General features: G+C 45.8%; 1 protein-coding gene across 1 annotated transcript; it reads right to left on the bottom strand.

Annotated features, from left to right (window-relative positions):
- Positions 1-4,258: 4,258 nt before the first annotated feature.
- EDEM2 (ER degradation enhancing alpha-mannosidase like protein 2) lies at positions 4,259-12,696 on the bottom strand. Its single transcript, XM_066978413.1, has 11 exons — positions 12,401-12,696; positions 12,160-12,270; positions 12,036-12,075; positions 11,689-11,794; positions 10,499-10,624; positions 9,570-9,781; positions 8,249-8,390; positions 7,792-7,916; positions 6,938-7,082; positions 5,673-5,794; positions 4,259-4,904 (listed from the first exon to the last, which is right to left on the bottom strand). The coding sequence occupies exons 1-11, from the start codon at positions 12,679-12,681 to the stop codon at positions 4,419-4,421; spliced, it is 1,896 nt and encodes a 631-aa protein (XP_066834514.1). The 5' UTR covers positions 12,682-12,696; the 3' UTR covers positions 4,259-4,418.
- Positions 12,697-13,169: the final 473 nt, after the last annotated feature.

Genomic DNA, 13,169 nt, shown 5'->3' with positions numbered 1-13,169 from the left:
AGTTGGATTCGCACATGCTGCTAACCAGGTGCAAGATAAAGGGATGGAGAGGGACTCTTTACTTGTGTAGATAACAATAGGACGAGGGGGAATGGTTTTAAACTGAAAGAGGGGAGATTTAGATTGGGTGTTAGGAAGAGGTTCTTTACTCTGAGGGCAGTGAGGCCCTGGCACAGGCTGCCCAGAGAGGCTGTGGGTGCCCCGTCCCTGGGGGTGTTCAGGGCCAGACTGGATGGGGCCCTGGCAAACCAGATCTAGTGGGTGGCATTCCTGCCCATGGCAGGGGGTTGGAACTACATGGTCTTTGAGGTCCCATTCTATCATTCTATGAAATACTTGAGGGTTAACAAAGCAAGCAAAAACAAGCCAGAGGTCACAGCACTTTGCAAAGGCAGACACTTGAAAGCATGTTCTTGACACATATACAGACAGCGGCTCCTTATTACAGTCCCCAAGATCACTGGCAGCTGCCCTCCTTTGCTTCCTTCGGTCTCTCCTAGACTTTTACTACTGTCTCCTGCCCAGCAAAGCAGCGCAGATGGGGTTCTTGTAAGACAGCAAGGATTGCAATGTTCCATTTTAACTTGCCCTTGGTGTACAAAGAACAATAGAAAGTAAAGACACCAGGGATTAATATATTGCTTAACAGCATTGTCTGACCAGTGGGGTGAGATCCAGGTGAGGTATTTTATAGTTTTACAGCATCACATCTTACCTCACTAGTCACCAACATGAGTAACCCATGGGCCTGCTGTTGATCACACTTATAGGTAAAATGCACGATCTGCTAATGGATGACTTGCTCTTTACATGAATTGCTGTTCACAGAAAACCACTGAGCACTGCATTTGAAGAAATGCAAGCACAATCATCTTTTCACCTACTACTTAACTCCCGCTGCTTCATAGATAAAAAATGCAGCTCTCAGTCCACTTTCTTACTGCTTCCCCTACATCCCTTCCCCCTTCCTTTTTTTTTTAAACGAACGTATGTTTTTGCCATTTGCCAGGAATCCATGCGAAGGTCTGACTCATTTTCCTCCATCTTCTCCTTCGTTAGCTCCACTAAAATAGTCTTTCACAAGATGCTTCTCTGACCTTTCATCAATCCTGCCACATCCTTAGCCCCTCCAAATCCAAACAATTCCTTTCAAAATACCTTGAAAAATCTGGTCTTAAGCTTTGCAGGCTGCCTACAGTGGAGAAGAATAATAAGACAATTACAAGGGCAACATCAATAACAAATGCTAAATTTGGTGTCTGTGCTGTCTTTCACAGCTCAACCAAATCTGCAGTTTCCTTCCAGCTTTCAACAGCTGCCAAGAGTATGCACTGTAGGTGGGACCTTCTGAGTTCTGACCTGCCTCACTTGGAAGCCATCCAGAATTGCCACTACCCATCTGTGTTTCATGCACATCTCATTTTGGATTCCTGACAAAACTCCTCCACGTTCTGCTAACGTGACCAAGTGCGCACCATATTGCTTGACTGGAGCTCTCCCTCCAGCTGGAATATGCCAAAACAGACCTGCCATCTCTTCTCACAGATGTCCTTCATCATAAGGCTCCTGGAAGGAAAGGCAGCAGGACACTACAAGCTGCATCTTTCTTCTTTTTTTAACTGTCTTGTGATATTATTTCTGATTCCGGCTCTCACTAAGCGCAGAACCTCTCAAGCTACGCATACAGGGAATGGAATCTGACCTCTAGTGGGGCAGTGAGACACCAGCCATTTCATCCTGCCATCCCTTAGGGAGGGATTTCCAAACATCTGTCCTTCATCACCCTGCCTACGAAATAGTACAACTTGCACGTCAGCAAGGCTTGAGCACGCTGCCTGCCTTCCAGCAGCTAGGCCAAGTCAGTTTTCCAGTTAAAGAAAAGGTTTACTGAGGATCCTACGAAACCACATCAGAGAACTTTTTGTTAAATAAAGTTTTACTAAGATGGTAGTCACTCCAAACTGGAGCATGCCAAAATTGAGGTTGTATTATTCTAACTCATCTGTCCTGTAACGCTAATCAAGACCTAATTTCTCACAGTAGAACAACATCTATGGACAGATTAATTCTTTCAGCTGCAGCTGTGCTGAGGAAAGATCTTACCTCCTAAGGCTATTAGCCCCTGCTTCTGCCATGGAGCCTCTTAGGTGAGGGTACCGAAATTCCACTGTTACCACACATCTACTGCGTTGGTAATCTGCAGCCTATCCTGTAAGTCCTTCATGTTCCTCAGGGTGGGGCAATGCTGAGAATCAGGACTGAGCACTGGGTGAAGCTGTTGGAGAACACCTGTATTTTGTTGTTCTACAAGCTGGGCAGTGAATAGTGAGAGATACGAACAGCTGGAAAAGAAAAAAATATAACCTTGTGGTTACAATGAGGAGCCACAAGCAAAGCTCCATCTTTGTCTAACGATGTTTTAGGGTGCTCCACTCTCAGTACCTGCCTGCAACACTTGCATGCAGTATTTCTAGAAGGACAGCTGTCCTATCGGCTGAAAAGCACACAACTAGAAGGGACTGTAGAAGTTACCAATGCATCCAATACATCTTCTGTCTGTCCGCAGATGGAAATGCCTCTTACTGTAGTTTACTCATAACTGCAACAGGATTTCCATCCTCGGTGTAGGAGTTCAGGTTTTATCTAACTTTATAGCACCAGTGCTGCTAGAGACAACAAGAGTAGCTCCTCAAAGCAGTAATCCTGCCACACCAGCAAAGACTGGGCCCTGGCTCAGTTCCATTTCAGTATTTCACTGGCCAGATGGATTTACTTATCTGAGTGGGCTAGGTACAGGATAAGAGGCTACAACACACCTCACAGAGCCATGTCAGACTGACGGCATTGTAATAGACAACACAGAGGAGGAAAAAAAACAGTGTTAGATGCAAAACCAAACATTCCTGGGCTGCCAGGGGTGCATTTTAAAGACGCACAAGAAACAGCTGTAACGCATACAGCAGTGAGGCAGCAGTGGCTTGCACACTGGGAGGCACAGGACTTTTCTGGTTGTCTAAGTACTAATCTATGCAAAAGCTTCTGTAAGGCCACCAGATACCCTCTTACTAGCTATCCATACATTCTCTTCAAACTGCCAGCTTGGAGCTTCTCTGCCAGATTCTGGCTTCTCTGTGCTTGCTCCGGGCTGCTTGCCATCCAGCAGGCGTGGAGAAAGACCATCATTTTTCTGCCCCTTTTTAATTCTCTTTAAAGAAGAAAAACCTCTTCACAACACTACAGAGTTTGCTCTCTCATCATTGCATGCACCTGTTGAAAGCAGACACTAACAATAGTTTCGGTTTGCCAAGTCAGCTGAATGCCAGAAGTTTTCATGCTTTTCACCTGTTGCAGCAGTGATGGAAATGCAGCTTGGTTTCCATTACAGGAATTACCAAAAACAGCTCTCTCACTTCCTCTTGCAGGGAGCAGCTCCTGAACTTGTGTTCAGCTGTCTCCTGCATCAAGGGCAAGCTGCATTTCAGTTTGAATCAAGTCTCCTTCTATTTTACTCTCACAGGTGCTACACACAGCTCAGCAGGCATGCTCTGAGGCTTACTTCATTGACTGAGGTGGCTGATGTGGAGTTATGTGAGTGATCCCCCAAAGGGAAGTTTAAAAGAGGAAGGAAATAGGGAAACTTCAAAGAAAAAGCCCATCAGGTTCTGTAAGAAGAGAGCAAGCTCCGCCACAGGGTAAATCAGCCTGTGCTAGTCCATGCTCCAGCTCGGTTTGCAGATGCATTACCTGGATGTTTACTGTTTCAGGGGGGCGGCACTAATCCACGCTGATGCTACACATGGAGGAACCCAGCAGTTTCCTTTGTCACACGTCCCTTCCTCCCACCACGCCACCCTTCGTGCTCGGCAGACATGCCAGATCTACAAATCTGAGCCTTCACCTCATGAATCACAAGGTTTTCCTGACTAATCATAGGTCTCACAGGCTAACCACATATTCACAAAGAGGGCAATGATAAAAGTAGAACATATCACAGAGGAGACCCGTAGTCTCAGAATTAAAACTAGAGCTAGTAATCCCGTGCTTCTTCCCTAACAACCGGGAGCCGCCTAGGCTCACTTTTATGGAGCAGGGTAAGCTGTGAACTCTGCATAAGTCTGTAAAACTTCAAACTCACCATGAATTAAACACAGCACCTCTCAACCCTGGAGAGGCTTTCTTTCTGAACACGTGTTTGTTATTCAGGCAACCAGTCGGATTGAGGCTAGCAACTTTACATCATTAACAGCTGATGTCTGAATCACATTTTACAAACCAACAGCAGCAGAATTTAATGGGAAGCTGCTTCACTTCATACAATTCACAGTGTGAGGTACGACTTTTTCCATTATGAAACTATAAAAATATATTCCCAGAGTCTGAATCAAGTTCAATAATTTAAACTGACAATAAAAATAGGATCAGGTGTTGTCTAGGAAGACCTGTCCCAGTACTGCAAGCTTAGAGTTAAAAGACTGACTGGGGCAACTCAAGAGGGAGTGTGAGCTCTTCTTAGAGGTTCTTTTCTCTCCACCTGAAGAGGCATCTGTGGCATCTTTTGTACTTTCCCCTTCACCATGTTCAGACGCTCGCTTTAAAGTAAATTTCTTGTTTTTCTTAAGCGAGTAAAATTCCCGCATCAAGTCTTCCACCTCCCACTGCTCTTCTTTCCGCTTCCTACAGCAATGCAGTGCAGCAGGGTCGATGGGATGAGCTTCAGTGTTGAAGATGTACCCTCCAGCATTCAAGACGCATTCCCCATATGGTGTGATCACCACATCAAAGACCGAGCCATCGTTGTGAATGAAGTTGTCTGGGTCAAACAGTAGATACAAATATTTCACTGTTTCAGCCAAAAAGAAGGATTCCATACGATTATCCAGTCTGTGATCTCTCAAGTCTTTGATCTATAGGAAAAGAGAACCAGTGGGTTACAGTTATATCAAATTCAAGAAATTATGAACTTTAGGGAAAGAGTAAGATCAGCTTGCAATTTACTTAAGTCAAACAACACAGTGTGGTATCAATTCACTCCATATTTCAAGTGATTGTATGCAAGTACATCAACAAATTTTCCTACGTTTTGAATTAGCATAATTTTCAGTACCTAGTCACTAGACTAAGTCAGGAGAAGGCTTTACCTACTTCCCAAATCACAAGGCCTTCCCAATATTTATAAGCTTTTTTTTTTTTTTTTGGTAAAAGGGAGCTTGATAGCATGTTTGAAATCTTTTATTAACAGATTTTAAAGAAATCCCTTACTGCAGATGTCTTGCGCTTGATCAGATTTTCAAGGTATAACGGGAAAGCAGAATCACACAACTGGCAGGTAGAGAATCCCTGCATTTCTACAGAGCACATGAGCCTTCCTGCCAATCTGGGACACCTCGTATCTACCAAGATACAGGAGAGTAGAGAAGATTCTGATGCTTTCTCATGTTTTAGTGCGCTGGTGTGACAGTCAAGTGTAGATTTTGGCCCACTTTTCAGGCTGTAGGAGAAGTTAACTCCCAGAAACATGACCAGTAATTACCCAAAAAGCTTCAGAGGAAAACAAGATTTCTTTGAAAAAAAGAAGCCACACTGCAGCCGAAGTGATCATTTAACTCAATGGTAAACCATCATTCATGAGAAGCCTTTCTACCTAAAAGCTGACACTTAGCAGCCACACTTACAGTTGCAAATCCACAGTCCACCTTGCTGATTTTCTCTATTGACTCCACTGCATCTCTTCCCAGTTCTAAGAGCGTGGGATCTCGTGTAGCACGGTACAGATACATTGCACTCTCAATTAGCTCTGAAAAAAACAAAAACCAAAACCAGTTGCAAGCATATATATTATCAACCATGCATATGGTGAAGAAAAAATGCTCCTTGAATTCATTTAACAATACTATTTTAATAAAATCAGGTAAGTAGCCTGGTTTGCCTTGCTTTTCCTCTCGTTCAAAGAACACAAGCTTTTACGGAGGATGTGCTACAAAGAAAATCACTCTAACAATGTTTCATCAGCTCAGGTAAGACTGAATAATGCTCCCTCCCACATTCAAGAAGGGGAAGAGGAGCAACAGAGAAACTCAGAGCAACTGAGAGAATTCAGTTGTTGAAATTGGCAAACAAAGATACTTCTAGAAAGGATAACAAATATAAAACTCAAACTCTCAAATATAATTTTGAAACAGTGTCTTAAGCTTCTGAAACAGGGGTATCTAAAACACCATGAAAACAAGCAATATGGAAATACTCTATGTAGGTGACACATACACTGTTTTCTTTATGATTTCTTTTGGATGCTGTTAACACTAGTGAGTATTTTTGCTGGAAGTGTCTAATGTGCATTTCATCTTAACACTCAAAGAGAGAAACAAAATCAATTTACAAACATTACAAAGCTTTACTGGCCTATAATCAGGTGTGAAACTTTTGTCAGAAAAAAAAGCACAACAGGAAAAGGATAATTTCACTGCAGTATCACAGACAACATTAATCCAATTACATATTGAACTCTACTAGTGTAACTGGAATTAGTTTATTTCAGGAACTCAGAAGAACTAGAGTGGTCTACTCATACTCACTTTCACTTCCTAAATCTAAAGGATACAGTCACGGTAACATTTCACATGACTTTAAAAACATCCCATTACCAGAAAATCTAACATAAACTTGCCAAATCCTACATTGTGAACACAACTCATTAACAAGACCCCTTTATATAGTAACACTAGTGTTTGCTTCCTTTAATAGGTAACTGTGCCTTTGTGAATGATAGGAACCAAAATACTTCGCTTTGACCATGGAAATCATTGGTAAAACACATGCAGGAACTAAGCCAAAGCAAAACTGGGGAGGAGCTTTTGGAGGGCAGTTATCGTTAACGTCTGACCTCACCATCAGAGCAAAAGCAGAACTCTACGTTCCTTTTTATTTCGTTTCTGCTTACCTGGCCTGAGTGGATATCCTTCTCTCTTGTCCACTGTATAGCCCTGGGGAATGTTGTAGAACTCAGGCAGCCCACCAAACTGCTTCCAAACAGTGTAATAGTTGAGGAAGGTCCGCATGGCATTATCTACGTCCCCTATTAGGCTCTGGAGGAGGAGGAACATCAGGGTGAAGAAGAAACAACATAAGAATTTATTCAATAACACTGCCATAGTCAAAGCAAGGGGTGGTGAAATGGGTTGTTCAGGAAGTCTGAATGGTATGATTAGTGTTTAGGCATGATGCCTTAGTAATAGCTAGTACCAAAGAGGAGTTACATGCTGCTTTTCTGTTGGATCACATTCTGTACACCTGAGATAACATGAAGTCGCCTTGATTTTTAGTTTACGGAAAGCTCGGTTTCTTCAGTCTAAGTTTCTTAGTCAGTCACAACATCCACTCTGCTTCAGTGGGGATAACCAAGTCCCAGACCAAACACAAGCACCGATGGGAAAGCAAACCTCTAAGTGTATTTTGATGGAAAGCATTCACAAAAAGAAAGTATGTACGTTGCGGTGGTAAAAGAGCTCCATTTTTCCTTTAGGTTCCCATCTGGATTATGAGACCATTATCAGTAGAGCTTGCTACAACAAAACTGCTCTCTTGTCACGTTATGACGACTTTTTTTTTTTTTTTTTAAGTAGACCATAGATGGAGTCAACATTTGCTCTTTTACAGACTCAAGAACGCTGCAGATTTCATCAGAGATCGGAACAAACTTTTAAACTAGCACAGTATTCCTAATTTTTATTTTAAAGGTTGACCTAAGACAGATGAACAAAATCACTACATGCCTCCTGGTATGACAGCTCTTACCTGTAGGCCTGGCCAGTAAGCCTCCAGGGACTGAAAAACAGGCATGGACACTGTTCCTTTGTACATCTGAACCCAGAGGTACCAGTCATCAAACTTCGTGTAATTTTTGATGGCTTTGTTATATTCTATTAAAATGAAAAAAAAAAAACGCATAGATGGGTAGGTAATCCAAAAAAAAAAAAATCTTTTAAGCATGAGAGAAGCCCCTGTTTCACTTGAGCCATGTCAAATGAACGTCTCACACTTTCTTCCTTCTCAGGATGTGTGCTGTGATAATTCTGTTACCACAGATCATTCCAAACCCTTAAAACAAAGACTTTGGGAACAGTCCTTAATGGAACCTATTCAAGTTTTCTTATTCTCCCACTGTCCCACACAGTGGGAGAAGAAGAAACTTTTACAGGTGCAGTCGAGGAGGCATTACTGGGACCCCTCACACAGGAAAAACTCTGCTCACCTAGGAACATGGACATCAGCTCCTCGTCCTGCAGGAGAATGGCTCCTTTAACAAGGTATTCAAAGTAGGAGTCCACTCCTGCCCCAATACCAGCATCTTGGGCCACCCATTTGGCAGTTACCACATCGATGTGGTTACCAACCTGGAAAAAGTGCAGAGAGAAGGGAAGAGGGAGTTAAAGTTAAAATAAAGCTTGTCATCTAAACGATAATTAAAAAAAATTCCCATACCACCACCACACAAGAAGCCCCTGACCTTTTTCAGGGGAACAGACTCAGAATAACCATATCAATGAGCATTTTCTTTAGTACAAGACATCTTCATCAGTACCACAGAAGTACAAACCATAGAAAACAGTCACTCTGGGATTTTACGCTTCCACTGTAAACACTGCACTGGCCAAAACAAAATGCCATTATGCTACTGTAAAAATCCACTCTTTCAACATGATGCATCTGGTACCCATTCCCACATTACAAAAGCATAGAGAAGAATGAAGAGCTACAGATAAAGAAAAGGGTGCCAAGGCTGTCAGAGGCATGAGACAGCTGCCATGTTAATATTTAAATAGATCCTTCACACCTGGGACTCTTCAGCCTGGAAAGAGGCCCAGCTGATGAAGAATTCACCACACGATTGCTACTTGCCTTGCATAGATGGAAAAAACCTCACAAAACAACAAAAATTTATTTTCTTTTCAGTAAAAAAAAAAAAAATCAGGGGCAAAAAATAAACAGATCCCAAAGCAATCAGAAGGAAACACTTCTTTATATAGCGCATGAATACATCTGTTCACCTCACATATGCAGCGCCCTAGCTTACATAAGTTCTAAAAGCAGGTAGGTGCATTAACTGATGGAAGACTGATCGAAAGACAGTGAACACAGAGCTGACACTTCCAGCTCTGGATACCCCTCAAACACCAAAGCTGCAGAGGCCTGAAATATTCTGGTACACTTGCTATGCTCTTATTTTCTTCCGTAGGCCACTGTCACGCAGGCATTAGACAGACCTTTTATTTAATCCTGTACGGCTGCTGTTACAAAAACTGCACTGCCCAGTACAAGACATTTGTCTCCCAGCCACATCTGTTATGGAACAGAACAACGGCATGATGTTGGTTTGTACCGCTAAAGCAGAGATGTGCGTGCTGCAGGTGCTCCAGAACAATGTCAAACACACAACTTTCAGCCCAGCTATTAGAACTGGATAAACAAACATAGTGCTGTCTCCTCTCTTTGTACTTTTTACACTTGGAACTGCATCCCTCAAAACTTTACAAAAAGTAGCCTGTAAGTTCAGAGTCTGTTTCCTCACTCACCAGTCCAATATCAGAGCGATTTTTCCACAGTGCCTTCAGAGCCTTCCTGGCAACATCCTCAAACACCGGGTCACCAGTAAGGTGGCTTAAAGTGGCAAATTCCACTATAAACGTACCAATCCCAGCAGTGCAGGTAACTGGGGTCTCCCCAGGGTTTACTCCGTGCAGCAAGTTCACTGTTCCATATGGCATCCCAGTGGGAGTCTGAAAAGCTGAAACAAAGTTTTCGGTTCACATCCACTGTTACACCTGACAAGCTGTCAGGTACCCGTGCCTCGCATTCCCCCGCACCTACAGTGGTAACAAATGGGGCAATTGCAGCAACTGCAAATGAGAAGTCCAGCGTGATCCTGCAGGGGACAGAGGAGGGGGTTTCTCAAACTACACACGCAATCCTGGGAAGCTACTGATATCTTCCATCTCTTCCCCCCTGCCCAGCGCAGGTGACTGCAGCCCTACTTTTTTTCCAGCACAAGCAGAGCAGTCAATTAAACAGACGACTGCACAGGCTGGTCAACAGCATATAAACACTGAGCTCATAATTACTCAGGGGTAGCCCAGGGCTCACAACAGACATGGAAATGGTGTCATGCTATCAGAGCACACATCCTAGCAGCAGCCCAGAGAGGGACAGTCTTGTCTTTACAAGCTGTTATTTCAAAGCCCTTATTTATCATGTAAATAAAATATATTTCCCCCCAACGAGTATTTAACAAATTGATGTGTTAAGCACATACAACACTTGGCACGCACGCAGACAACTGATGTTACGCGCTTACACGATGCTTTCCCACACGATGAACATTCTTTGAGCTCAGGGAACATGGGACTGTTGTGTGAGCTTACGCATCAGGCAGTGCCATCTTCCTCAGACGCACCAGTTACCTCAGGAGCTACGACACAGCAGCACAAAACAGACAAGTTCTCACCTGGCAGGAGTTTGCGAGCTGCTTCCTCTGCCATCCGCAGGAGAGGTCCAGAGCACGGCCATCCCACTTCCACTTCAATGCCAGCCTTCTTCGACAGCAGATGAGCAGAGAGGAGGCCACCCACCACTGGAAGACAAGCAAGAAGCCCATTAAAGAACACTTTGGGAGGGGAACAAAATCCAAAACCAGATTTATTTTATTGTGATGCAGGGACAATGTTCATGGAGAAGAAAAGTGAGATGGCTTATTTTTAATGGCATAATTCAATATGCCACAGAAGAAGAGTCATTTGTTTCTTCCTGTCTGTTTGCAGTAGGTACCCAGATATATTACTTCTATTAGAATATGCACATCAGACCCGATTTGCCCTCCTACACCTCCACTGTTCTGCAGACAATCAAAACAAGCTAAAAGTATACTGACCATGAACCTCTAAGAGAGAAACTGTGTTTCACTTCTTCCAGACAGCTTAATACCATGTTTCTGTAATGTAATACAGCATTCCTTCCTAATTCCTTACGGGAAAATGCCTAGGTCAGAGTCAAGAATTTTAGTGTGATTGACAGAAGCTGGGAGTTTTTAATTCTTTTTACAGCCTTGCTTGCTGTTGCATAACAAGCAGGAAGAAATTGCAGCGCTGCAAAAACGGTTTCAGTAGTAGCCGAAAGGAGAAACAAAAAAGCATAACTGTTATGTTCGCTGCCTGTGTTTTGGAGTTGCATGGTGCAAAAGCAGTGAGGTGCTCAATAGGGTACAAGATTCCTCCCCGCTGCAGGCAAAGGTCTTTGTGATTTTCAAGGAGAAAAAAAAAAAAAGACAACTTTCATTTTACAGAGTTAAAGCAAGAAATTAATAATCTCTGATTCAAAACAGCACGTAAAGAAAATAAAGTATTAAATTTGTACCATTTCAGCAGAAAGATACATCTGTTCCAAAGCTTAAAGCTTGGCACCAGAATACTGAAAGCACCACATCTGCATCCGTTTATACTGAGGCAGGAAGCAGAAAGGTGCAGGACAAAGACAAAAAGGAAGTGACACTTGTTTAGTGTTTTTCTGTGCATTTACATGCTGTATTACACAGCATTACAAACTCCCTCGGACCGCTACCTTGCGTTACCCCTGCCTACAATCCCGAGAGTTGTACAGACAGATAAAGCAGCACACCCACGACGGACAACCACACCTCACCTCGAATGTTAGTTTCGAAGACGGACGCATTGACATCGATGTCAAAATCCAGCCCTTCCTGCAGCACGGTGACGACTCTCTGGAACTCCGAAACGTTTCCCAGAATCTGCAGCGGGGCCACAAGAGAACAAGGCTCAGCGTCCAAAGCAAGGAAAACAAGGGTGGAATTTAACGCTAGGGGCTAACGTTAGATTCGTTTCAGGGTTTTGTGCAAGAGTTATCTTCACTTGACACCGCACGAGCAGCTTCCCCCCATCCCGAAGCGCCGCAGGCCCTCACACCGGAGCAAGGAGGTGTCGGGGCAGCGAGCTCCGGCCTCCTGCCCGCCGGGGCCGGCTCCTACTCACCAGCAGCGTGTCCAGGGCATCGATCAGCGTGAGGGAGAAGCTGTGCGGGGAGAGGGCCGAGCTGAGGCGAGGCCCAGCGGCGGCCCCCCCCGGGCCCAGCCCGGCCCAGCCCGGCGGCCCCTACCTGCCCCAGGTGTCCTGCCCGTCGCACGTCAGCGGCCGCAGCTCGTCGTAGGGGAAGGCGCTCTCCAGGTAGTGCTCGTAGGCGTGGTAGAACATGGCGCGCACCCGCTCCCTGCGGCACGGCACAGCACGGCTCGGATCGGCACGGCTCGGCTCGGCTCAGCCTGCTCGCACCCCCCTACCCCTACCCCTACCCCTACCCCGCCGCCCGCCCCCAGCCCGCCGCCCGGCCCCGAGCTCACCGGTACGAAGCCACGTCCAGCCCCCGGGCGGCCGCACCGGGTCCCGCCGGCGGCCCCGGGAGCCGCAGGGCGCAGAGGCACAGCAGGGAGCCGAGGCCCCGCAGCAGCGACATGGCCGCGCCGCGCCGGGCCGGGCCGGGCCGAGCCGGGGGCTGAGCGGGCAGCGCCTGCGCCGGCAGCGCCTCAGCGGGCTCCGCCCGGCCGCGGCTCGGCACCGCCGCCCTGCGCCGCCCCGGGGCCGGCGGCCGCGTGGTCTGAGGGGGGAGCTCGTCAGCGTACATCAATATCTGGGGGGAAGGGTGGCGAGAGGATGGAGCCGGTGTGCCTTCAGTTGTGCCCAGCGACAGGACGAGGGGCAACGGGCACAAGCAGGAGGTTCCGGCTCAATACGAGGGGGCACTTCTCTACTGGGATAGTGACAGAGCACTGGGACGGGCTGCCCAGAGAGGCTGTGCAGTCTCCTTCTCTGGAGATATTCACACCCTGCCTGGATGCCATCCTGCGCAGTGTGCTCTAGGTGATCCTGCCTGGCAGGGGGATGGATTAGATGATTTTCAGAGGTCCCTTCCCACCTCGGCCATTCTGGGATTCTGTGATTACCATTGGGACAGGTCATGGCTGCCCTGAGGGGAGGTGCTGCTGGTCCCTCTTTCTGCCTGGAAAGGAGGCTGGGAGTGGTGCAAAAATCTTACAGAGCAGCTGTTGGTGGTCTGTCAGTCCTCCTCCTGGCAAACTGCCCCCAGATTCTTCCGCCTCTTGCTTAAAACCC

The sequence above is a fragment of the Anser cygnoides genome, chromosome 16 (genome assembly GCF_040182565.1).
Source record: "Anser cygnoides isolate HZ-2024a breed goose chromosome 16, Taihu_goose_T2T_genome, whole genome shotgun sequence".
Classification (NCBI taxonomy): domain Eukaryota; kingdom Metazoa; phylum Chordata; class Aves; order Anseriformes; family Anatidae; genus Anser; species Anser cygnoides.
The sequence above is the reverse complement of the archived record's forward strand: the minus strand, read 5'-3'. Positions and strand labels throughout refer to the sequence as shown.

Coding starts and splice junctions, on each gene's coding strand:
- EDEM2 (XM_066978413.1), bottom strand. CDS start 12,681: ATGTACGCTGACGAGCTCCCCCCTCAGACCACGCGGCCGCCGGCCCCG. Junction 12,271..12,400: donor CTGGACGTGGCTTCGTACCG/GTGAGCTCGGGG, acceptor GCCGTGCCGCAG/GGAGCGGGTGCGCGCCATGT. Junction 5,795..6,937: donor AGGATATCCACTCAGGCCAG/GTAAGCAGAAAC, acceptor TGTTTTTTTCAG/AGCTAATTGAGAGTGCAATG.